The sequence below is a fragment of the Vidua macroura genome, chromosome 15 (genome assembly GCF_024509145.1).
Source record: "Vidua macroura isolate BioBank_ID:100142 chromosome 15, ASM2450914v1, whole genome shotgun sequence".
Taxonomy (NCBI): domain Eukaryota; kingdom Metazoa; phylum Chordata; class Aves; order Passeriformes; family Viduidae; genus Vidua; species Vidua macroura.
The window spans coordinates 8,029,316-8,055,441 of NC_071585.1; the positions used below are offsets into that span (position 1 = coordinate 8,029,316).

The 26,126-nt window shown below is 48.8% G+C and overlaps 2 protein-coding genes and 1 long non-coding RNA gene across 6 annotated transcripts in view; 2 read left to right on the forward strand and 1 right to left on the reverse strand.

Moving 5' to 3' along the window:
- The first annotated feature begins 834 nt into the window (after window positions 1-834).
- Window positions 835-1,094, forward strand: LOC128814942 (uncharacterized). The gene is made up of 2 exons (XR_008439519.1): window positions 835-885; window positions 971-1,094. It is a non-coding gene; the product is annotated as an uncharacterized LOC128814942 (long non-coding RNA).
- A 584-nt stretch (window positions 1,095-1,678) lies between these two features.
- SOWAHA (sosondowah ankyrin repeat domain family member A) lies at window positions 1,679-7,150 on the reverse strand. 3 transcript variants are annotated; one of them, XM_053991263.1, is made up of 2 exons: window positions 2,627-7,150; window positions 1,679-1,980 (listed from the first exon to the last, which is right to left on the reverse strand). In XM_053991263.1, exon 1 carries the CDS (start codon window positions 7,058-7,060, stop codon window positions 5,705-5,707), a length of 1,356 nt encoding a protein of 451 aa, XP_053847238.1. In that variant the 5' UTR covers window positions 7,061-7,150; the 3' UTR covers window positions 1,679-1,980; window positions 2,627-5,704. The 3 variants fall into 3 exon arrangements, with proteins under 3 accessions (XP_053847238.1, XP_053847237.1, XP_053847236.1); XM_053991262.1 differs by having other exon boundaries at window positions 1,679-1,990; XM_053991261.1 differs by having other exon boundaries at window positions 1,679-2,011.
- Window positions 7,151-18,349: 11,199 nt separating this feature from the next.
- Window positions 18,350-26,126, forward strand: part of SEPTIN8 (septin 8) — a 34,967-nt gene continuing 27,190 nt past the window's right edge. For both annotated transcript variants that reach the window (XM_053991264.1, XM_053991265.1), the window contains exon 1: window positions 18,350-18,454. In XM_053991264.1, coding sequence (XP_053847239.1) covers window positions 18,425-18,454 — 30 coding nt within the window. In that variant the 5' untranslated portion in view covers window positions 18,350-18,424. The remainder of the gene's footprint in view (window positions 18,455-26,126) is intronic.

Here is a 26,126-nt window from a genome sequence, read left to right on the forward strand (position 1 = left end):
TGCACACTCAAATGAAGGATTTTCATTATTTTGTTTTAAACCTTAGCCTCACTTTCCACTTTCTTCGCTGGGGCATTGTGCTGGGGGACTTTTGCATGTGGAACTAATTAAGGAACAGAGAGCCGGAGGAGTTAATGCAAATGTACTCTGCAAAAAGATCTGTTTGGTGCTTGTGAGAGCTGTATTTAATAAGTAGAAGGATGTTCTCTCTGCTTTGAGAATTCATGGCAACCATCTGAATAAATTTTTTAAAATAAACTCAGAGCAGCATTGCAAAACTAATGTTCTGTGCCTGGAGGGAGCCCACATAGACATTAAGGAATAATCAGCCTGTAGGAATCATGCAGCCTCTGGGGTTCACAAAAGGCTCTCAAGAAGCAGCACTTGAATTTTACTGTTAAATGAAGAGAGGCATTAAAGGTTATCAGAGACTCTAAAATACCACATGAGCCTTGAAGCTGAGTCATCTCAGATAAATCCACAGAGAGACAATATGGGCTGCACTGATAGTCTTGATTTAGAGAATAAGACACATTTCTAAAAATGTGAATAAAGACCTAGAGGTCTTTCTAATGGGCTCAGCCCATAGTGGAAGAGTAAGAACATCCCAAACTACCTCAAAAGGGAACCACTTGTGAAACAACCTCTGCAGAGACCCCTGCCCTGTGACAGCTCCTGATGGCATGGCTGGTGCCTGCAGGACCTTTCTAGGTTTCAGCTGCTCCCTGCTGAGTGCAGGGTCAGTATCACCTGATGTCACAGTGGCTGCTTGGAGAGGTCTGGTCTGGAGCTGATCCCAGCCTGGAGTGAAGCTGTAGCTCTTTGTTGTGAAGGGGAAAACTACCATTGGAGAGTTATGGAAGAAAATACAAGACAAAAATCATGGTGAGAAAGTCTGTCTGTACTGCTGCAGTTTGTTGTTGTCACCATATTGGAGAATCTTATTGGTGTGACCATCTGCCTCATGCAGGAGCCTGTGGGTGAGGACACCAGGGAAGGCCTGGCACCCCAATACCATCACCTCCCATCAAGGGCTTGTGCACTTGGGTATCAGGGTCCATTCCGTGGAAATGAAAGCTATTTGGTTTGTGTCAGCTGTGACTCCTGTGCTTGCTGTGCTTCTCAGCTGGAGTCTCTCTTCTTGTCTGGAGGGTCTCAGGGGATGGGGATGGATGATTTTCCTCTTGGGAAATGGTGGTTTGGGTTTGGCTAAGAACTCATGCTTTCAGGTGAACAAAAGTAATGCCCTACCTGGGACAAACACAGAGCAGAAGTTCTACCAAGAAAGGGAAAGCTGAACACTGCCAGCATAATTTTTATTGTGCACATCTCTATTTTCTCTTCAAAGGAAGGGAAGAAGATGTACTAAAGCTGTGCTAATATTAACAGTGTGGATCTATTTTGCCTGGTTCCAGGTTACACACACAGTATAAAGGCTCAGTGTGCTTAATGAATTGCTTTGTCTTCTAAATTACTGAAATAAACCTTGAAACTGGAATATTCTTCATTAGGATGCAGGGTTTTGATCTGTGCTGTCCTGCTCTGCCCCTGCTCTCCCCCTTCAGCAAACAAATGCCACACTGTTTGTGCCCATGCTATATGCTGGCCAAGTCCCTGTTAACAACCTCTTAATTTGGGGAGTCCCACAATAGTTCAAACAACTGGAAAGGGCAAAAACTGCCGTGCTGCTATTTTATTCAGATTAATATGCAAATCAGGAAGCAAGTACATCCAAGGAATGTAGGTCATGGTGGAAACATGAAGACAGGGAGCAAGAGATGAGCAATGGGGAATCAGGGGACTGTCTAGAAATGCTTCCTCTACCTCCAGCTGGTGGCTGCAGCTCACATTGGTCTTTGAGAGTTACTGTGACTCTTCCACTGGACCATGGGTTTGTGATGAAGCTGAAATCTCATTAAGACTCCTCTGCAGGACGAGTCCCCAGGAACGGGGTTTCCTGGGTTCTTGCAGTCCACGTTTCTGTGCAGCACTCACAAGAAAATGGACAGAGCTAAAAATCTCTGTAAGCCTGACCACAACCACACTGCCTCACACTGCTCAAACAGCCACATCCGGGAGGACAAAGTCTGTCTCTTTGTGCAGAATTGTGGTTTGAAGTTTGTTTGCAGAGCTCTTCAGAGCAGGTTTTTGAGCTGATACTCCTCAGAACAAAATGTGCCAAGGAACAGACAAACCAAGTTATCCTTAGCAGGCAGACTGAGCCAGGGTCAGGCAAACAGTAGCTTTCCTGATCCCTAGTGCTGCTGAACTAAAATCTGAGCTAGTTTTCATTTCTGTAGGCGCTCCACTGAATGCACAATCACAGGGTGGGGGAATGACACTGCTCATGCTGCCTACAGGCCTAAAAACATTATCTTGATTTCAATTTGCATATCAGTACTGACTGTGTACTTTAAAGAAGTGACCAAGGTGATTATCTACATTTTATAGCAGGAAAACTGAGACATGCTGAGAGGGCAGGCTAATAACCAAGGCAAAATGCCACCAAGCTGCTGAGTCCTGCCCCTGTGCCTGGTCTGTGCCTTCCATCTCCAGCCTTCCCCACCACTAAGCCCTCTCCAGGGTGCAGTACAGCCAGGGGGGCCTCAGGTTTTTTGGTTTTTACCTTTCCTGATCTTAGCTTTGATGGTGCCCTTGGGCAGCTCCCAGCTTTGGGCTGGGCCAGGGATTCAAAGGCTGTGGGCCGTGCCCCAGGCCAGTGTGCTGAGGGAACCCAGTCCTCCTCTCAGCTGTTCCTGTGAAAACATCCTGGCCAAACTTCACAGCTGTCATTCGTTCAGGTGAAAATCCTACTGCATTTGGCCAGATTTGGGCTTGAAAATGAGAATTAGGGAGAATCAGTCAAGCTGAGGGGTTCATAAAACAGTCCTGCTTTAGCCTTTTGCAGGAAAACACTCTCATGATCACTCATTGTCCTACAGTGTCCCTTCCCACAGTTTAAAGGGTGACACTGGAACCCAAAACACGGCCAGGCTGACAGACTGGTTTTACTTCAAACTGAAGGCACTACATAGAGCTGTAGGATGGGAGCAGTGTGTTCTCAATACCTCTCAGTACTCGTCTGCACCTGAAGTTGCACTGCACTTGGTGTACTCATCCCAGCCTCCCTAAATACCATCTTTTCCTTCACCGGCTCTACAAGGAGGAGGAATGAGCTGAGTCACTGCACAAACTTGCTGGCAGAGCCTGGCCCGGCCTACCCCACCCACAGCACCTGGCCTTGTGACACCTCTGTGACACCACTCTCCTGCCAAGCCTCCAGCACTCCCTGGGGAATGCTGGAAGAGGGCTCTTGCTGCTGGCCATTTTTCTATCACACCAGCTAATCGCTTAGATGCCTCTGAGGAAGGAGTAATGCAGAATTTTCTTGGTGATATGTGTTGCAATGAAGTCTTATCTCAACTGTGACTTCTTTAACAGAACAATAGAGAAGCAATGAAACCTTCTCCCTACTTTCCCGGGGTGAAATCACAAGCATGCTCTCCAGATTAGTCAGGTGGGGTTTTTGAACACAAAACACTCCATCCTTGAACCCTGCCTCTGGCTCATGCAGGCTTGACTCTGAATGAGCACTAAAGTTCAGCAATGTTGTCTGAACAGGTATCAAGCCTATACTCATAATTATTGAACAAACTTCTCAATAAGGCCAAGCCAAACTGGAGTGTTTGCAATTCCCACAGAAACAGAACACTTTCACCAGGCAGTGTCAGTGCCTCAGAGGTAACATGAATGCACACACACGCTTCTGTGGTTTCAGGGGAGAAAAAAAAAAAAGTTCTATGTCCATACACTTGGAAATACACTTTAGAACAGAGCCCTGTTTTTCCCAGAACTCTGCAAGCTGATAGAGTGCAGCACAAATCATGGCTTCAAAGGACCACGCTGGTCAATGGTTACCAACAGCTAGAGAGTAAATTGGATTTTATTTTTTTTAAACCCTATTCCAGATATAGAAGTCATGAGGAGAGGTGCTTGATCATTAACCTCTGCTTAACAACTTAATTAGTTCAAACCAGAAGCAGACCGGTGCAGAATAATCCAGTCTCTTCCTAGAACAGGTGCATCAGACCTGGCTGCAACCTCTGATCGCACTCCCAACGAACGTCATCAACTCCAGGAACTTCAGGGAGAGTGTTTTGAAGTAAAGAGGGCAGTGCCTCCATCTTCAGTCCTACAGCATTCCTTGTGAGTGTTTAGGACAAGCCAATTAGAACCAATTACAAGTACTAGGTTTAATGCAAGGCAGAAAAAAACAAATATTCCTGAAGTCACTGACCTGGAAGGAAAGGCAAAGAATGCAAACTAGTGTTTCAATGCAGAAACCCAAACAGAGCCAGTGCAGCATTGCTCTCACCTTCAGCACCTCTCAATGATACAGGTTTCTATCACAGCTTTAGAGAAAACGTGCTGTTTTAGCAGACTTGCTCCCGAAGTCGGTCAGATTCTGTTCATAGCTCTGCCTCTTTGCATTAACTTTAACCAAGAAGTAATTAAAATAATAATAATCTTACTGCAAACCTAACATGCAGTTAGCATGCTTTTTGAGCTATGTGTGGTTCTATATATAGAACAATTATGTTTATCATATAAAAGAAGAAGAGTTCATTTTAGGTCAATGATTCAGGCTGTTAAGATAAACACTGCTTCAAGAGGTCATGCAGAGGTTCTACCATGAAACACCTAACATTACAGAAAGCCCCATGTTTATAAATATTTACTGTAAATAGGTCAAAATGGGCCAAGTTTTAAACAAAAAGAATCAGACATACAAGCCACTTTGTTTCCAGTTGGCTACTCAGAAACTCTGACAGATCCAATTCCCAGTTTTTCAGTTCAATTTTTCACTATCAATCAGGTTCTTTATTCAGCTTAAGTTGACTGAACAACAGTGAAGTTTAAATGTTCACAGTATCATCAAGACATGTGGTAAGTACCACCTGGTCAAAAAGTCTTTCAGGAATTGAGAAAATCTTAAACCACTAGCCAAGCTTCCAAACTGAGGTAGACAAGTAATGGTGACTCAAGTGCTGAAGGTCAGGGTCTATCTTTTGAAGTAATTTATCTAATAAAATGCATCAGGTAACAATTGAGATTGTTATGTTAGTATTTCTGATGTGAAATACTGAGTGAGAAGCTCTCAAAGTGAGAAATTTTGTTTTGAAAAAGTATACAATTTTTGTAAATAGAAATATCCTTCTTCTATTACCAAAATAATCAGAAACATCATAGAAAACTATGCATCTTTCCTCTGGTAATTTAATCCTGTTAAAGTAGCCAGCTACCAACTTGCTGTTCACAGTGTAAAATATGCAATCTTTTATCTTTCTTCTGCTCTCCAGCTGAAGAACACAGATCAAGAAGGCTGTACCTCTGGCATTTTGACCTGTCCACACACACAAAAGCTGTTTTAGTTTTTCAACCATTAAGTATAGTTTGTGGTCTCCACCAACAGATCAGCACAATGGTACACACAGCATGGATAGCACTTCCTGGCAGCTCCCTTTCCACAGGCACCTGGGGTTGGGTTTCATGCTGTGGGCTTTGGATGTAGACCCAATCACTGATTCAGTTAAACACCCGAAAACACAGACATAGAGAGAAAAAAAATCCAAACTGCTTCTGCGAGAGAAAGCTGAGAAAGCAGCCATGCTATTAAACCATTTTGATCACAGTAAGGCAGAGGCTAGTGGCCAAAGAACAGCTCAGAAACGGGTCTGCGTTTCACAACAACCTCTTCCTCCTCCTCCGCTACCTCAGAGAGTGAGGAATATGAAGGGAAGCCCCCTCTGATCTTTGGCTTCCTCCTCGGGCCCGTAGTGGCAGTCAGAAGCTTGTTTAAAGTTGAGGGCTTCCTTAAACCTTTGGTGAGATCATAGAAAGCCATATCATCGGATATGACTCCCAGGAAAGTGCTAGTGGAGCTCAAGATTGAAGCCGCAAGCTTTGTAGACTTCTTGATGGGCACGGAGTGTTCCATGTTTTGGGAAAGGCTGGGGTCCCCCAGCAAACGCCTAATTGTAAGGGATGTCCCTTCCTTTAAGTACTGGTGCGGCTTCTTCCCACTGTAGTCCCTCAGGTCAATCTTGGCATGGTAGCTGTAGACGAGCATGGTGATGATCTTCTCCTGGCCGTGTATAGCAGCCAGGTGCAGTGCCGTGTAGCCACCATGCGACCGGGCATCCACATTGACGCGGGACCCGCCCTTCTCGGCCGCTCGGATGATGTTGGTCACCATGTCGCAGTTGCCGCTCTTGGCGGCCCAGTGCAGGGCGGTGAAGCCGGAGATGAAGTCCCTGCGAGCCGCCAGGCTGGCGTCGCCCAGCAGCAGCCCGTGGAGCTGCTGTGTCCATTGCCCGTCGGCCGCCAGCACCAGCCACTGGTGCTCCGCCTGCTCCAGGGGCACCACCGTCTCCTCGCTGGCCCGGTGGTTCTTGGGCCCCCTGCGCAGCCCGGGCGAGCGGGACCCGGCCTCCTCGTCCAGCGACGGGGGGGACAGCGGGCTGGCCGCCTCCTCGGGCGGCCCCGGGGCGGCGGGGGGCGGCACGCAGCGCACGGGCAGCATGCAGGGCTTGGGCGGCGGCTCCCGCCGGGCCCCCGCCGCGGCCCCGGGCAGGGGCACCCCGCCGCCGCCGCCCTGGAACAGGCCCCGCAGCTCGGCCACGGCCCGCGGCCCCGGCGGCTCCTCGGGGGGCGTCCCGGCGGGGTCCGGGTCGGGGACGGGAACCGGGACGGGGACGGGGACGGGAACCGGGACGGGGGCTCCGGCATCGCCCCCCGCCGGCGGGGCAGCGCGGAGCTGCCGCTTCAGCACCACGAACTTGACGCCGTCGATCTCCTTCACCGTGGCCACGGCGTTCACCGCCGCCTTGAACCGCTCCCGCCGCGCCGCCCGCCCCTCCGCCTCCCCGGCATCGGCACCGGCCCCGGCGGCCTCCAGCAGCGGCCGGAAGGCGCTCACCAGCTCGGTGTTGCGCACCCGTCCGCCGCGCTCCCTCAGGAAGCCCATCACTGCCTCCGCGCTGATGTCGAGCTCCGCCATCCCGCCGCCACAGGTGGTGGTGGTGGAGCCGCGGCCGCGCCTGCCGCCTCCGCGCGGCGTAGGATGCCCGGAGCCCGCGGGGGTGGCCGGACTCGCGGGCCGGAGGCACCTGCTGCCGCTCCCGCGGAGGTGCTCCAGCCGCCCCGCCCCGCACACGGAGCGCAGCGGCCCCGGCGCCGGTCCCGCCCCGCCCGCGGGGCGTCGCTGCCGGGAGAGCCCGGCCCGGGCGGTGGGAGCGGGGCGGCGGCACCGGCGGACGCGGACCCGGCCCTGAACCAAGCGTCGGTGCGGGCACGAGGGTACCGGAGACTCCTCGAGCAGGACTGAACGCTTCATCCATTTACTCGTCTTCCAGCTTCCTAAAACGATCTTTTTGAGGAGGGGAGAGAGGGTTTGTTTGTTTGATTGGGTTTGGTTTTTGTTTTGTTTCAGTAGCAAATAAGTGGAGCAGCACTGGGTAGAAGTCACTCTGTAGAGTTTGGTCTCCATTCCTAGAAAAGCCCAGGAGTTCTGTGGGACCCGTGATCCTGCTGGGCAAGAGGCTAATGCCTCAAAATTAGTCAGAAGATGGGTGAAAGAGTCAGTCTTTTGAAATATACTCACCTCTATGTGATACTGTATGATACTATATATATATACCTAACCATATATTATTATCTGTGTCTTTTAACTATATTACATCTACCCTAACACCTAACCCTGACCCTAATGGCACAACCCTAACCCAAAACCAACCCTAACCCCTAACTCGACCCTAACCCAGGGGGGGGGGGGAGAAACACCCTAAACCGAACCTAACCTGAACCCAAACCTAACCCTAATCCTAAACCTAAAGGACCCTGACCGTAAACCTAACACTAACGCTAACCCTAACCCTAAAGCTAACCCTAACCCTATCCCGTACCCAATCCCTGAGCCTAACACTAAAACTAATCCTAACCCTAATCCAAACCTTAACCCTAATCCTTACCAAACCCTAACCCTAAACTAACCCTAACCTGAACCCTAACCCTAATCCTAACCCAAACCCAAACCCTAACCCAAACCCTTGTCTATTTAAACAATGAAATATTTACAGCATGGCTGCATCTGTTCATGTCCACCAGGAGAAGAGAGAGCTTCTCTTTTTATAGAGAAGCTCTCCGGCTGTCTTATCAATTACTTGTGCCTAAGCATTCAACATTACTGTTCTCTGCTCTACAGGAGAAAATAAATCCCAGAAAAATGCTTTTCTCTAGGCAAAGTAGGAGGACTGAGGACCTCTTGGAGGGATGTTCAGCCCACAAACTTGTTTTCTCCTCTGAATGCTGCAGTTAAGATCATTATCAGTGCCTGAACAGTTTGTCTAGGAGAAGAGCAAGAGAAACTAAGAACAGAATGAACAGTCAGTGTGGTATGAAGACAGATAAAAGTAACTATATGAGGATGGGTACGAAAATGCAAAGAGATCTGGAGTTGTTTTCAGTCTGAGAACTTAATAAAATGGACTATCCTTTTATGACCAAGTCACCTGCCTAGTAGGGAAGTCTGTGGATGTAGTCTACCTGGACTTCAGCAAAACCTTCAATACTGTCTCCCACAGCATTCTCCTGGAGATGCTGTGTCAGCCCATGGCTTGGAGCCCACTCTTCTCTAAAGAGTTAAAAACTCCCTGTGTGGCTGAGCCCAGAGAGTGCTAGTGAATGGTGCCACATTCAGTGGGTGACTGGTCACTAGTGGGGTTCCCCAGGGCTCAGTGTTGGGCCCAGTCCTGTTTAATTCTCTATTAATCATCTGGACGAGGGGCTGGAGAGCAGCCTCAGTAAGTTCACAGATGACACCACGTTGGGTGGGAGTGTTGATGTGCTGGAGGGTAAGAAGGCTCTGCAGAAGCATCTGGACAGGCTGGATCAATGGGCTGAGGCAAACAGTGTGAGGGTCAACAAGGTGAAATGGCAGGTGCTGCACTTCAGCCGCAGCACCCCCCTGCAGAGCCACAGGCTGGGGCAGAAAAGCCTCCCAGTGCAAAAGAACCTGGAGGTGCTGGTTGAGCATGAGCCCAGGCGGGCAAGAAGGCCAATGGTCTGTGTCAGCAGTAGTGTGGCCAGCAGGACCAGGGCAGGTCTGGTACTCTGGTCCCAGGGCAGGTACTCAGCACTGGTGAGGCCACACCTCAAGTGCTGTGTCCATTTCTGGGCCCTTCAGTTCAGGAAGGACATTGAGCTGCTGGAGGTTTTTAGCCTGGGGAGACCTTGTCACTCTACAAGTACCTGAAAGGAGGCTGTAGGAAGGTGGGTGTCCTGGCTTGTAAGATAAGCATATATTCCATTTGCCATCTGTCGGAGGTGGGGCAGGTATCTTCTGTTAAGTTGGGCAGTTTTCTTATCTCTTACAAGAACAATATCTCCCTCCGGGGAGATACCTGCTGTTAATGTGCCATTGAATGGCTCACTGCACGACTGATAAAGTTACATCATCCCATTGTGAGATGCTCCACCCAGAGGGAGGAGCCAAGCATCCCTACCTGCATAAAATCAGCATTTCTTGAGACAACAGGTCAATCTATTCACTGGATTCCCAGAGGAAGACCAGACACATCTACTCTATCACCAGACCTTCAGAGAAAACTACACTCTTCTACGGGATCATCGCTTCAGCAGCTTTTCATCTGCCACTCCAGGAGGAGCAGCCACCATTTAACTGGACTATCACCAACACCCTAACTCCTCAGGGTGTCAGGTTTCTGACTCTATCAATAGTTTTGTTTGTACTAATTTATTATTATTTAGTTTTTTCCTAGTAAAGAACTGTTATTCCCATATCTTCACCTGAGAGCCTTTTTATTTTGAATTTGTGGTAATTTGGAGGGAGGGGGTTTACCTTTTCCATTTCATGGGAGGCCCTTGCCTTCCTTCACAGACTCCTGTCTTTTCAAACCAAGACAGTGGGGTTTGGCATTTTTTCCCAGGCAACCAGAGGCAGGACAAGAGGAAACGGCCTTAAGCTGCACCAGGGGAGGTTCAGGTTGGGCATCAGAAGGAATTTCTTTACAGTAAAGATTTCAAACTCTGGAATGGTCTGCCCAGAGAGGTGGTGGGGTGTCCATCCCTGAAGTGTTCAAGGAATAACTGGACATAGCACTTAGTGCTGTGGTTTAGTAGACAAGGTGGTGGTTAGTCAAAGGCTGGACTTGATGATCTTGGAGGTTTTTCCAACTTCAATGATTCTCTGATCAGTCTGTGTCAAAGTCTCCATTTTGAAGGTAGTGTGAAGTGTGTCCTCGCTGATGCTGACTTCCCTTCTGCCTCTTTCTTACCTTTACTGAGGGTAGAAGAGCCTTTTCCCACAGATTGCATTTGGCATTCTTTCCCCTTCTCTCTCCATCTTTGTGCAAATGTCTGTAAAACTATTTCATCTTTCGCTAACGAGCTGGCACTGAACCAGTTCCTCAAAATAATTTTGCTGCTCTAATACTCTTTCACATAATAATAGTGTGTAATCTTGTATTAGTTCTGTGTTTCTATGTGAATCACACACCTCCTATTACTGCCTTTTCACATGGCCTGAACAGCAACCTTGCCCTTGCTGAGGCAGCCACTTGAGCAGTGCTCATGAGCTATTGCTCATGGCATTGCCTAACCTATGTAGAGAGCTAAAAATGACCCTGCATCCAAATACTAATTGCTGTGCCTTGTTTTCACTGTTCAGATCCTTACTAGAATCCCTTGCAGGCATAAGAAAATCTCAGCAGTCTGTGATTTTTGCATTGCAAACTTTCAGCTGTACCCTAGGATTATAGTTCATATCTGCAAATGAGAGCGAGGAGGAGGGAAAATGATTCACAAGAGCAGGCTCTTATAAAAAAACATTTTCCTGTGTTACAAATGTTAAAGGGAGAAGTTGCTCCAGTTGCTTGAATTGGTTCAAGCACAGGGAGGGGGAGAGAGGGGAATCTCAAGCTCACTGCACTCTGTCCCTGTCTGCACAGCATCACGCCCCTGTATCGTTTGAGACCCACAAGGATGCTGTCACATCCCACCTGTCTTATCCCCAGCCCAGCACCATTCCTGCAGAGGGATGTCCCTGCACCAGGCTCCCTGCACCTCACTGCTCCACACCCACACAGCCAAGCCTCTCTGAGTGCTTGCATTGGGTCAAGGTCCAAAAAAAGGGGAATTACTGAGACTGTTCCCCTCGCAGATCCTGGCATTCCCACTGCTGCAGAGCAGAAGGACACATAGTCAGGAGGTCATAGAAGAGGAGACAGGATGTTTACATATGCACCTCGTGCCAAGCAAGTCTGAACTGGCTGCTCTGGTTTAACTGCCCTGACACAATGACCTCTTTGCCCAGGTAATGCCTCCAGCCACCTGTTCCACACACACTCTCTTCATGGGCAACCCATGGAATGTGGTTGTGCTCCTTTTCACAATCTGTCAGTGGGTTTTAGTAACCTAACACATTAACCTCCTATATTATTTGTAATAAAGAAGAAAACAACACTTCTGGCTAATCACCCGTACCAGTTCAGACCACACACATCCTGTTTGCCAGCCTTTCCCTTTAGCTGTTGATGCTTTTTTGGTTGCCCACCATTCCGGAGGAGTGCCAAGCACCAGAGGACCAGCTCCCAGAGAGCTCCTCTTAGTCTGCTGAGTGCTGGTCACACTGATCAGATTGTGGAGCAGAAATTAAACCCTTTGAATGAATTTTATTAATATAGATAATAAAATCCTGGAACATTATGGGTATTACATTCATCAGTCATCCAAAATTTCCAGCCTTAAAAAAGTATGAGAAGTTTTGCCTCTTTCTGTGTCACCAAAAACCTACAAAGCAAGTATTTCTTGTTGGGCTATTTACAGAATACCGTGGGCTGCTTCGTAGGAGAGCTCAAGCCAACTGTCTTGATATTTTTCATGTATTGGCTGAGACAAAAACAATACACAGAAGCCCATGATTAGATTAATTTACTACTACTTTTTTTAAACACAAATATTGCAGTTTGTTATTTCTGCACCATAGGCTGTAGAGAGCTGGCCTCTATAACCATGTGACTGATGAGAGTTAGTTACCTTTTCCGTGAAGAACTTTCCCAAACTCAAATTATCGTTATTACAGTGAAGTAAACTGCATAGTGAACCTGGGAGCTTTTCTGACCCCCTCAGAGGAGGAAGGTGAAGGCTGCAATTATCCACACCACACAAAACCAGGAAATAAAGTGGGAGATCAAGCACAGTATCTAGTCAAAGAAGTTTTTACTGCCCAAAACTGAATGAAATGGTACTTTAGATCTCGCGCTTTCCCACATGATATTCTCAGAGTCACAGGGAAGATGAGATGCCAGGCTGGAAGCAAAGGAGGAAGAGAAGGGAATGTGAAAGGTTAGTCCCAGTCAGACAGGATGCTGCTGCTGCTTTGTAGAAAGGTGAAGCTTAGCTGCTAATGACTACAGATGGGACTTCTACCTCAAGGAAAACTTACTTTCCTCCAAAATGAAATCAGGGTTCCCAGAATAAATAGGATGACAAAGCCCATGATTTCCCACTTTTCTTGTTGATATATTCATGTGAAACAAAGACCGCACATTGTGAGGGAAAATAGCTCTTTCTTTGTTCCATGGAGAAATGCAGTAACCTTCCATAGATAAACATTGAGCAAAAGTCTGTGAAGGGGTGGGGGGATGGGGGGGAAAGGGGAGGGGAGTTTATTTACAGATAAAAGGCATTTTCTCATAAACAAGAAGGATTCAGCTCTAACTCAAGGACCTCAGTAACCAGTTCAGAAGATGTTTCTTAGCAGCAGCCATTCAAACACAGTTTTCTGTGTATCTCAGAGTCTGTATTTATTAAATACTGCTTGTTCACACAGATGAGGCAAGGATTCATCCCAAGCATCCTCTGTTTTTCAGATGATGCCTGTGAACTTGATGGGATTTTAGCAGGATAATGCAAACCTGGTGTGAGGTTCAGTATGGCAATAGAATCATCAATTCATAGAATGATTTGGGTTGGAAGAGACCTTAAAGCTCCCAGCCTCCCTGCCATGGGCAGGGACACCTTCCACTAGACCAGGTTGTTCTGAGGCCCCATCCAGCCTGGCCTTGAACACTTCCAGGGATGTGGCATCCACAGCTTCTCTGGACAGCCTGTGCCAGGGCCTCACCACCCTCACAGGAAGCAGTTTTCTTCTAACAGCTAATCTAAATCTACCCTCTGCTGCACTTCAGCATTAGGTGGCAGGGAAACGTGGGGTCTCTTTCTGTACAGAAATGAACCTACAGCTCCTGTTGATGTCCAGCTTAGAAAGATAGCACTTCTGTACAAATGCCTTATAAGCTCCATATATTGTCAGTATAACCAATGAAAGTTAAATAAAATGCTTGGTGGTGTTGATGCTAAAAGGGTAGCTATAAACCATTTGATTTCTAGTAATCCCCAGGACAAACAGTGAAAAATGTATAGTTATCCAAAAGCTGCTTCCTCTGGCCTGTGTTGAAAACCCTGAAGGAGATCTGTTTATCTGCAGCACCTGGATTTAAAAATCAAGGATTTTATTCAGCCCTGAAAAGTTGGAACCATCCTCAACAGGCCTTGGTCTTGTTTCTGTACTCATGTGGCAGGTGGGATGATCTCTTGCTCTCTGTGTTTCCCTACGAAGTCAAAGGGGCTGTGTGATGACATTTATCTCTCTCTACTTTCATTTTCTTACACCTGTGCTCACAATGTGACGTAAAGCACCTCCTGCTGATCTCCCCAGCCATGAGAACCGTGCTGCTGCAATGCCACCACCCATGCAGAGAAGGGCACTTCCCCTGCTCTCCCCAGGACAAAGAGATTCCAGGGACACATTTGTGCCTCTCCAGTCCTTTGTGCTCTCTGCCCCAGGTCTTCAGCTGTAAAAAACCCGCAGGACATCTTAAATTCACTGTGGTTTTAGCAGGTACAAATATTCCATGAAATTTAAAGTCCTTGCAGGAGCATCCAGCACTATAATATAAATTTAATTACGGAGCTATTAGGAATAATTTGCATAACAATTAGCAATTAAAGGAGACACCAAATCCAAGTCACTTCTCTTGAAGCAGTTTTTATGCAACTGAACCTTTTGAAAACAGCAGGGTTTCTCTTGATTTGGCATTAGAAACAGTGTGCTTTTTGAAATAACAAGGTGATTAAAAATAACTTGTGAGCGTTTTTTCAGGGCTCTGCTGTCACAGAGATCTGCCCCACGCTGGTGGCAGCGCTGCTGGACAAAGGGACAGAGGAGTCCAGCTCCAGGAGGTCTGAGCAGCACAGCTCAGAGCCAGGAGGCAGCAGGGCTGGCTCTTGATCTGTTGCAATGTCTCACAATTTCCTTTGTGCTGTGAATCTTTGCATCTGACCTGCAGCTCACAGAAACCAGCAACTGTTTGGGAATGAAAGGAACAAGAAGGAGGTGTCTTTCCAAACAAACTGTGGGCTCATGGTCCATAAGGCCAGATACAGAGAGGTGAAAGAAGCAATGGGGGTAACCATAAATTCCATAGGAATGCCACTAATTGACACAGACTGTTACTCACTCCAGACTGTGCTACATCTCTGGATTCAGAGAAAAAGAACAGAGACACAAGGAAAAAGGAAAACAGGGGGTGGGTATACATTAGAAGGGGGTGTTAGGCATTTTGGGAAGTCTGTACCTCTCAAGTACCTCAGCCAATGGGGAAAGAGAGAAGGAAATGTGGCCAGGAAATTAGGATATAAAAGAGGCTGCATCCTCTAAAAATGTTGGGAGACCCCAGGGGAAATGCCCCATGGTCTCTCCCTTTTTTCCAATAGTTACAGGACTCCTCTGTCTCTTTTTTGGACATAAACTTCTGGTGTTTGTAGATTAATTCTCCTGACAGGAATCAGCTTTTGTGAGCCTTGTCTCGTTACATTGTGCACTTTATTGTAATGGAACGGAGCTCTTAATGAATCAAAGTCAATTGCTTCTCCAAAAGTACCTGGCATTATGACATTCAGGCATGTGTTAAGCAAGAGTTTTACATTGTCTTAAGTAAGGACTCACAAAGCTGACTGTAAAGTAAAACAAAAAAACAAAAAAACAAAAATAAACCCAAAAAAAACAAACAAACAAAAAAAAAAAAACCACAAAAAAAACCACAAAAAAACCCCACCAAATAAAAACCCAAAAACTTTCAGGTCTTTTTATCTGTTTATGTTTGCTTCTTTGTGATATATGAAAGCAGTCTGGAAAGTTAACTCTGCTTCTGTATTAACTGTTTGACTTGCATCTGTACACCAGAAATACCAGATTTTAACTTCCACATTTTTACTGAGAGAGCCAGGGAGAACTGGAGAACCTTTGGGAATCAGCCAAAGGTGATAAAATGAATGTCTAGTCTGCAGGAACACTTCACTTGCAAGAGATAAATGAGTAAAAGGTTCAGCAAGCTTATAACAGTGCTCAGGCTTGGCTTCAGGGGCCAGGGACCAGCAGGACAGCTTTGCTGTCCCTGGCAGCATTAAGAGCGGTGGCTGTGACAGCAAAAAGGTTGGGAGTGGTTTTGGTAATTTTTGGTGAACATAAATTAACAGACGGTGCTCAGCAATGACCTTTTTAGAGAAGTACATTTTTAAAAACCTGTCTTTATCCACAACTAATACATGGATTAGCAGAATTAATTTGGTTGTAGGCAGCCTTCTCAGGAAAGAGAAAAACAGCTAATTTGACCTGCACTAGATCTATCATATTTCAAAAAGCAAATAATTTTGTGGAAATATACTACCACATAATTTGGATTACACCTTCTCAGAAAATGTCTTGAAATTGCTTAAAGGGAGAACACAGCCTTCTTCCTAACCTCTGATCCCTCTAACCCTTGCCCTCCCCTTCAATTAGCTACATCTAAGTTTATATCCTGTATCATTTCTCCAGCATAAGCACAATGCCCTTCCGAAATGATCAGGGTTTCCCAGAACTCCTGCAGCACTGTGCAGGTGGAACACAAAGAGGCTTGGGAAAAATCAAAGATGTGGAGATGTAAAATACGGACACCTGCTGTAAGCCAGCGACTCCGCGGCTGCCCCGTGGCTGGTGTGTGCACCGAGGGAGAAGCAGCCCTGAGGATGGGCTTTCAGCAGCCCAGCTGAGCACATGCTGCCAGAGAGCAAAGGAGAGAGGGCTCTGTGAGTCCCCAAAGCTGCTGGGGGATTTCTACTGGGCCCTCAAAAGATGCACAGTAACTGCTCCATTTTTGTGCACACACTGCTTTTCTTTGACTCCTATGGGTAGTGGTGAGAGCTGGCAGCCCTGTCCCCTGGCAGTTTCTCCTCGCAGTCTCCAGGCCCGGACTGTGAGTGACCCTCACTTGCCCGGAGGCCCGCGTCCCTGCTCTGCCCTGCTTCACCGTGCCCGCGAACCATCTCAGCACCGGCACGACCTCGTGTTCCGCTGCCTCCCCGACGGAGCGGGCGCCGCCGCAGCCAGGCGCCCCATCGTGGTACCGGGCACAGCCGCCCCATCGTGGTACCGGGGCACAGCGGCTCCATCGTGATACCGGGCACAGCCGCCCCATCGTGATACCGGGCACAGGCGCCCCACCGTGATACCGGGCACAGCCGCCCCATCGTGGTACCGGGGCACAGCCGCCCCATCGTGATACCGGGCACAGCCGCCCCACCGTGGTACCGGGCACAGCCGCCCCATCGTGCTCCCGGGCACAGCCGCCCCATCGTGGTACCGGGGCACAGCGGCCCCATCGTGGTACCGGGCACAGCCGCCCCATCGTGCTCCCGGGCACAGCCGCCGCTGCTGCCAGCCTGCACCCAGCCCAGCCGCAGCCGCCGTCGTCCGCAGCAGGAGCCTGCTCGTACCTGACCGTGACCGCCGCCGCTGTGTTTCCTGCGCTGCCCACCGTGGCACTAGCCCGTAGTGACCGGGCTGTCGCCGCCGCCTGCACCGAGCCGCAACCGCGCCCCTGCCCTGGGAACCCGAACTGCTCCAGGGGCGCGCCCGTGGCCACGGCAGCCCGTTCCCCGCCGACGGAAGAACGCGCAGCCTGCTGCTGTTCGGAAATCGCGCCCAGCCCGCTACAGGTTCCACCTGCCGAGCTGATGCTGACAGACGACCGGGGTTCTTGTGGTAACGCTGTCCCTGTCTTCTGTTTCCTTCTCCTTCTCTCTTTTCCCCTCTCTGCTCCTTTTCCTATCTCCCTTTAGTAAAAACACTTACCCTTTTATATCAATAAACGGTTCTCAGATATAATATTCCTGTGTTTGCTCTTTATTTTCATCCGAGAAATCTATCAAAAGATTCCTCCCCGAGTCCCCCTTTTATAGTGGAACGGGACAAGTGGTAGGAGGACTTATTTTCTTGGGGGGTTCAAAATGATCCTCGTGAGTCCCTTCGTCGCAAAGAGCGTTGTAGGCAGAATTACTTGGTCTCTTTGACCAAACTCAGCTCTCCAAATCTGAAGAGTGGATTGTTCCAAGAGAGAGGGTGAGGAGGAAAGGTGAGGACCTAGTAGGGACAGAAGGGAAAGCGTCAGACGAAACCAGGGCAAGAGAGATGAGCGGTGCAGGTCTGGTCTAGTGACCCAGCAGCACCGAGAGCACACACGGCTCTGGTGAGCTGTGCCTGGGTAGCTGCACTGCAGCAGAGGGCACCACAAAGCAACAGAACCCGCTCTGTGCTAACCAAAAGTGCAATACCAATGTCTGCGTTACAGAGACTGGCGGTGGCCTTGGCTCTGTGCCTTAGGTGGGAAGGAACGACGAAGGAAGACTCCACAGTCCACTGTTGCATACTTTAAATTAGCGTCAACACCGGCAGCGTTAATGGCCGTGAGCTCTGTGTCCCGGCTCAAACCCACGCTGTGGCTGCCACTTTGGTGTGGCTCCCGCGTGTTACAGAGACACCTCGGCGCAGAGGCACCGCTGCCCTGTGGAATGCGATGTCCTGGCTCTGTGTGACACCTGCAGAGGATGCTCCCGGCCCTTCCGCAGCCACACTGTCCCGTTCCGAGGGCGCTCACGGCCCCTTCTCCTGCCAGGGCCACCCGTGCCACGTGCTCGCCCCCAGACTGGCACTGACCCCCGGCAAGGGCCGTGGAGCCCTCCGGGGCAGCCCGACCGCCGCTCCCCAGTTCCACTCCTCGCCGCGCTGCGGGCGGCCGGACCGCCCCGCCGGCCGAGAGAAGGCTGGCCCGGCCCGGCCCGGCGCGGCCCCGCCCCGGCGGTGCCCGTCCCCTCGGTTCCCCGGTCCGGCGGGCGGGCGGGCGGCGCCTGCGGCGGGCGGAGGGAGTTTCCAGGAAGTGGCCATATTGGATCCATTCAGCCGCAGCCACTCGCGGCGGGCAGCGGCAGCAGCGCTCCCGCCGCCGGAGCCGCGCCAGCCCCGGCCATGGCCGCCACCGACCTGGAGCGCTTCTCGGTGAGCACCGCCCCGCTCTCGTACGCGCCTCTCCTCGGCCGCACAACTTGGGCTTTCTTCGCCGCTCGGATGCGGGGGGATAACGCGGCGGGTGGTGGGTCCGGGGCACCGCGGGGGATGCGCAGCCGCTGCCCCGGAGGCAGCATGGGAGGGAGCGGGGCGATGCCGGTGCCCGCGGCGGGCGCGGGGAAAGTCCTTGCGGGAAGGTCCTGCCCGCGCCGTGGGCGGAGGGAGCAGCGGGTGAAGGGTTCGGGGCCTCGCAGCCGCCTCTGGTGCTGGCACCGGCGCCGCCACGCTGGGGGAGTCCGGCCGGGATGCCCAGGGTGCTCGTAAAGGGTATCCGGGACCCGTGTGTCTGCAGGCACGCATCACCCCGCAGAGACAGGCGGCAGGAAATGGGGCCAGACCTCCCCAAATACCAATTGTTTACATACCGCTGGTATCCAAACACTCTGCAGTAGTAACTTAGCGGTGTGTATACAATACAGGGAGAGACACGCTGATTTAAACACGGGTAAAGCAAACCCTTGAGGCTGGCTGCTCTCTGAGCCAATGTATGAGGAATGCTGTACAGCAAATATGGAGCGTGACCCGTGCACTGCCGCCTCTCTGCAGCTCACATGTTGTATAACTGCTATCGGAAGTCAATCTGGCTAAAATCTGTCGGCCCAAAACTATTCTTTGTCTACTGCTTGAATTTTTTGTTGTTGTTGTTGTTGGAAGGGCTGTTCTCGTTAAATAGCTTGGTGTGTCTTGTACGCTCTCAGAGCTGAAAACATTTTTACCGCATTAAATAGCATAGCTCTCCAAAGTCAAAATAGTCTGCTGTGATATTACTAAATAAATGGGAACAGCAGTGGTGGCTGTCTGAATTATAGGCATGCCCTTTGAGCACAAACAAGTCCCTGCTACTGTTTTCTCTGTAAGCTACTTTTTGCCAAGGATCTCAAACCCTGCTTCATTTCTTTGAATCCTGGCCCAAAAGTTTCCAATTCAGGAATGACTTTTCAAGATTGTAACTTACTTAAAACCTGCAAAAAGGAGGATTGAACTGGGGCTCTTATTTAAGAAAGCTAATGTTTCTAGGCTCTGGGAGGAGTAGATTAAGGTAATTACAGTGGCAGAGATTGAAAACACCAAGGCTCTCTCACTGCAATTCTTTCTGCATTTGTATAATATAAAAATACTTTTAACATTAATTTAGTGTGCCTGCTGTTGCCTGTGCAGGTTTTGATAGGTGTTACAGGAACCTAAATTATTGCCTAGTTCTGGAGAAAATTAAATTAACTTGTTTTTTTTTTTTGTGTACTTACATCAATACTCTGTCACTTTGATTTTAAAAAAAGAAAGGGGAAAAAAGTCCTTCTGAAGATGTTTGGCTCTTATTTGGGCACCAAAGGGAAATGGCTGGGCTCCAGCATGGCTTGAGTTTCCACCTCCATTAGGAAGAAATCTGATTGCTTTGTGCAGTGAGCAGGGATGGGTTTATAGGGATTTGCAGGTGTAGTAGATCTCATAGTCTCCGTTTGCCTTTTGCTTGGAGCATGGATCTGGTAGAGGTGGGTAGGAGAGCACCATCTCGTTTCCATTTGGTGTGGGGCAGATGTTTGTGCCAGCTGCTGTTTCCCTTACCCCTAGCTTGCATCTCAGCTGTTGCTCCTCCAGCAGCATCATGGAAACCTCATGATTCAGGTATTCTGAGATGTTCTTTCTTCAGGGCTTACAGGTTTCTTGTTGCCATTTTATATTACCATACCTCAGCTTCCTGAGCATGAAGTCCATGTGGGAGTAGCTTGTCACTGCCAAGCAAAGGTGATGATAAATCCACTTATTTTTACCAGCTGTTTGTATTTGCTGTAGGAAGTAATGCTGAAAAAGCCTCTGAAGTAGGGGAGATACACAATGGGTCGTGATTGGTGAAACTATTTATAGGTGTCCAGCTGACAATGATATTCTGGAATGTAGTGACCCTTAGGTTTGGATAATGTGTTTTGAAAACTCCCCAGATGCACGCTTCCCTTGTACAGTCCTCCAGATTGTCTCTGTCTCCAGCACAATAAAGTTCCTTTCAAGTGCTGCTGTTGGAAATGACCAACAAAAACAAATGAAAGGAAGCTCACCCATGGAAAGCTGCCTCTGATACAGCAGGATCACACCAGTGGTGCTCAACACCACCTTTGTTTTTGTGTTGTGAGAGAGATTTGCTTCAAGCCCTGGAGACTGAAGTTTTGTGCTCATCTGCTCTGGTAGCCACAGCTGTGTTCAGGGCTTGGGCTGCAGGCATCACTTCTGGGGCTGCTCACCATCAGGGTGGAAGGAGAACTGATAAAGTTTGGTTAATTTATGAAATACTTTTATTTTGTCATTAAAGCTCATAGCTTCTCCATTGCCTGGGCTGGGCAGTGCTGAGTTAGCACATGTGACTGCACTGGAGCAGACACTAGCAGTATTAGCAAGGATGTTGGGATGTTGAGTGGGAAACAGCCCAACCGCCTCGTGCAAGTGGAAGCCAGAAGGTGCTTGAAATGCAGAAGCTCTGAAGAAGCTTGGAAAAGCTGGAAGGAGAAAAAGTGACAGAGAAGTGACTGGAGATGCAGTGGAAAATAAATGGGATGAGATGTGAGACTGAGACTGTAAGACTTCTGCTTTCCCAAATCTTGTTTTCTCTCTTTTTAAATAAAACACACTGACCTCACAAAATGCTGCTGGTTAACTATCTGCACTAACCCACAGCCTGACATGGTGGTGCAAAGGCAGTGGGCTCCAAACTGAGCAGTTCTGTGAGAAGAAGCAGGTGTCCTCAGTGTCAGGGTTGGGCTCAGATAGGAGTTTAATGTGAAAAACTAACTTTGTTTGATTGCTGTGTGTGGACACTGTGACTGCCTGCATGGACAGGGATGTGTGGACATTGATGCTCAGGGGCAGAGAGCACTGGACACATGTACCTGGCAGTGTGTGAGCTGTGGCTGGGGACAGCTGTCCAAATGCAATCCTGAGATTTCCCTTCATGAAAGTGATTGACAGCTAGGCTGGTACTGGCAGCTTTATGATAAATTAATGTCCCTTAGAAGATCTTGCAGAAAAAACACCACTTCATACAGAGGAAAGCTGAAGAGCAATTTCTTTGCTGGAACTAGATGATGGGATTTGCTTTTTCTCAGAGAGTTGCTGAGCTTGGGGAGGATCTGGCAAGTTTGTCAGCTGTGAGTGTTACCTGTTTACACACCACTGCCTTCTTGTCACCTGCTCCCAGCTCTGTGGGAGGAGAGGAACCTTTGGATGGTGCCTGTTCCTGCCACAACTGCCATTGTGATAGACTTCATGTGCTGCTGCTGCTTTCTGTAAGCTCAGGGTTCACTTAATGACTGCACAGTCTAAACCCACTCTTCTCTGTAGGGGCCAGCAGGATGCCTTAGTCCTTGAAAGATGGGCTTGAGGAGTGAGCTGAGAACAACTCTGTGAAGTCTTACCGCTGCAGGTCCTACGTGCAGGCTTACATTTTCTTCTAAATAAACTCCCAAGGAAAACCTTTCCATGGCTGAATTCCAGTGGAAAACGGGGTTGATTTGAATTCAGACATTCCCTCTGCTCTCTTTTTCACCCAGGCAGTTGGCACCATTTGGAAGTTCCAGTATTAAATCTCTTTGTCTGTTTCTGCTATTCAGTTATTTTACCTTTTGCCTGGAAAAACTCAAGTGGTCCCCCATGCAGTGTGGAGCACAAGTGACAGATTTTTCTCCAAGCTGGTAGCAGGCACCAGAAAGCCAGCCCAGCAGGAGCAGCCCTTTTCCCCCCTGCGCTGGCCAGCTCTTCTGCCTGTAGCGTATGCTTTTTTGGGAAGGAACGATGCAGAAAATGGCCTTCCACTGGAGGGGACAAATTGGTGGTTGCATCTCCAAGCCTGCAATCCCTCCCCTGGAATTTTGCCTGTCCTCATGCAGGAAGCCAGCTCTGACTGCCTCAACCACAGAATCAATTAACTCAACCGCAGCCCATGGCAGTTAAACACTTACTGTCAATGTATGCGCTGGGTACAAATGTTGCCCAGAATAAGATGGTTTTTGGGCTTTTTTTTTCTCTTCCCCGCTGTGGTGCTGTCACTGCTGGTGAATCCGGGGTGTCTCTTCCTCCTGCAGCTGAGATGCAACATGTTGTTCTGCGTGGGAGCTCCAGAGCTCGAACCGCTCATAACTGCAGCGAGTGCTGAGGCAGTGGGTGGAAGGACGTGAGCTGGCGGAGGCTGAGGCCGTGTGTGCCCTCAGCACCGGCAAAACAAATGAGAGCCTGAAGAATAACTCCCTTTCAGGAGGCCGGCACGGTGTCAGGGCTTGTCGTCTGTGCTGTGGTGGCAGCTGTCAGCCAGTCCCCAGAGTTGCTGGAAGGCCAGAAGCTCCCTAAATATTATCTTCTGTGGCAGAATACCAGTGCTGTCTCCAGCTGCAGGGAGAGGCACAGCCCTGTCTCTGAGTGCCCCCGCTGTCCCCAGTCCTGTCGTCTCAAGGCACCACTGTGCAAGCCAAGGGCCCCATCACTGGGCTGTTTTTCTGTCTGCAGGAGCAACAGTCACGCTCATCTCCTTTCCTTCTCGAGCTCCTTTGGCTCGGAGCTTGGGAGGGGAGAAACTGGCATGATGCTGAATTGGCTTTTCCTGGGTTGTGCAATTAAGAGGAGGAATTTGGGAGGTGATGGGACTGAGGGAGACGTGCAGGGCGTGGGCATGCTGCATGCTTCATCCCACCTGTGTAGGGTAAAGGCACGTTTATGAGATTAGTTTTGATTATTCAGAATGTTTTCAACGTACTTCAGGCTGTGATGGGAGAAGCTGCCCTGTTTGTGCAGCCTTTGGAAATAACACTGTCCTGTCCTGTATTGTTTTGTTGAGGTAGGCCTTGTGTTTATGCAGAATCTGCTTGTTTCTCCTCTTCCCCACATCTGCATAGCTGCAGCAAGCTCTGGGTTTATATCTGAAGCATTGCATTTGTATTCACGTATTGTAAAAGTGTCAGACAGCTAAGAGAGCCCACCTCTTCTCCTAGAGTAGCCCAAGTGAAAAAAAAATCCTGAAAGTGCTCTTTGTCCTCAGTCCCAGCCACGTGCTTTCCTTCCAGAGCCTCTTCTCTGGCATAAGCAGCCAAGCTCATCCAGCTGGTGACATTGGGATGCAGAAGGTAAACCCAGACAGGGAATCAGCATCCTCCAAATGGGGTGATGGGAGACTTTCAGAGAGGAGTGGTGTCAGTGAGAACCACAGGATTCTTGGACACAGCCCTAATCGCCGCTCTCAGCTTGTGGCTGACCAGGTCAGGGCTGTGAAGGCACCACTTTTAAAAGTTCAGATTCCTTTGTGAAACCGAAAAGTGTCTGTCTCCCACAGGCATGAAATTCCGGAGATGTCAGACAGCTCGAGCAAGGTTCCCATCGAGCGCCCTGTCTCGGGGCTCTTGCCCTCTGTGGCTGCACCGCCTCAAACCCAGACTGTCCCAGGGAGCTGTGGAGCCAGAGAGCCTGGGCTGGGTTTCCATCCGAGGGTTGGGGTTCTCCCATCCCCATCACCACTGCATGCGATGCTGTGATGAGTCTGCATTCCGTGTGCAAGGAAACATGTGGGGAATGCATCAAGTCCCCCACAGGCAGCCGGTGCTTCAGCTGGCTCTGGCTGTAACAGAGGCAGGCTCAGCCCTCAGCTCCTGCTCTGGGCTGTACAGGCATGCCTTCGGCTGTGGCTGCCGTGCAGCGTGTTCCCAGAGCTGGTGGTGATGCTGGAAAATGGAACCTTCCCGTGTCTGCCAGGATCTCCCTGCCGTCCTCAGGCGTGTTGCTGGGAGAGGAGACCATCCCCGCTGTGTGGCACAGTGTGTGCATTCCTGGGGTGCCCGGGCTGTGGGGGCAGCTGGGGGCAGGAGGGCATTGCCAGGTCTCTGCTCCAGACCCTGCTTACAGCAGCCTTCCCTCCTGAGCCGCACTGATCCTGGCTTTCAGCTGTGCACAGGAAAAGGCTGCCTGAGGAAGGCGGCAGCTGGCCTCCCAGCAACGTTCCCCTTCCCTTTTTCTGCAGCAAAGGTGCTTCCAAATATAGATTTATTCTGTATTTTCATACAGAACAAATAGTCCTTTCAGCTTATCTTTTTGCTAAAAGTATTTTTCAAATAGAGGTTTTGTTTTCCTTTTTTCCACTGCCTTGATTCTTCAGATTAAAGGCATTCTGTGCTAATACATTCAGAGGCTTTCTGGAGGCATGTGTTAATAATAGGATATATAGCAGTCAGCTTATTGCTATGATGACTCTGGTGTAGCCCTCAGAGGAGCTGAGTTGCTGTGGTATATTGTGGGATATTCTCTTTCTAGTGTCTTCCAGGCATTAGTACAAGATACGGTCAGTAGCTGGAAGATCTGGTGGTGGAGTTGCTGTGGGATGGTTGCATAAGGCAAACTGGGAAACAGCATACAGTGGTGACCAAAAGCTCTTGGGTTCCCATTATATCTCTGTTCTGTGCTCTAAAAATATACTGGATAATAGTATTTATTGTAATTAGGCAATAAATTCTGGAAATGTATGTGGGAATTAGTCATGTTTATTTTAAGTGGTAACTAAAGCAAATAATCTTGGTGACTGCTATCAAGGGTGGCTTGTTTGGAGTGATGGGGATCCAGATCCTTTTTCCCTTCTTCCACACTTCTTTTGAACTGCTCCAAACCTTTTTCATTCCAGTCCTTAAGGGTAGGCACTCAGTTTATCTCCTGGCGTTGTCCCACAGCCACTTGTGTTTGCCAAGTGTCTCCTCTTCCTCGTGGAAGGATGCTGGGAAACCAAAGAGATTCCTCAGCTTAGAGCAGCTGAGTAAACTGGAAATGCATCATCGCTGCCTTGGGTGAACTTGGAGAAAGTCTGTACTAGATAAGGTGCTAAGATTAGACTCTTGACAGGGTTAATTGGGAGGTCCATTAAATGAAAAGCCTCAGCAGCTTCTGAATAAATAATTTTAAAAAGAAACTAACTATGGCAGTGTTCGTTGGCGTTGTTTGTATTTCAGGATCTTTTTTTTTTTCAGTCTGTTTAAAAAGTTTCATTTGTGTTTTGGACTTTCCTTGGTTTTGAATAGCTTATGGGGGATGGAATTCTCAGGCTGACGAGAAGCTGAACTTTCTCATCCTTTAAGGTCATTTTGGAGGAAATGTCTTTCATTTTTGGTTCCATAGCTTGCTTTATTTTTAACCAACTTTCCTTATTCTCAAAGGCAGCCTTCATGTTTGCAAAACACTTTATGCATAATGCCTGGTAAATCCTGCTTTGCTTTATTGTATACTCTCATCCAGGACTTGTGATAGAGGCAAAATGCCCATTTAATCCTCTCTTGATTAAGGAAAACCTCACAATTAATTAATTAGGCTTTATAAATGTTATAGGGAAATCACTAAATAACAGGTTAAGAAAAGAAGCATGTGGGAATTTTGTTTGTGGTGAAAAAAGAGAGGAATTTAAGCCAGAAACAGTCAGTTTGTTTGCAGAAAATTAAAACTGATGTTGCATTCACAGGTTGTGAATGGATCAACTTGGATGTGTGTGGTATAAGAAGATGAGGAGCTTTACTCTCCCTTGAGACTTGGCTTTGAGCATCAGCAAAAACTGATGTTTTAAGCCTGTGCCATTTGATTCTGTAGATGCGTGTAGGAT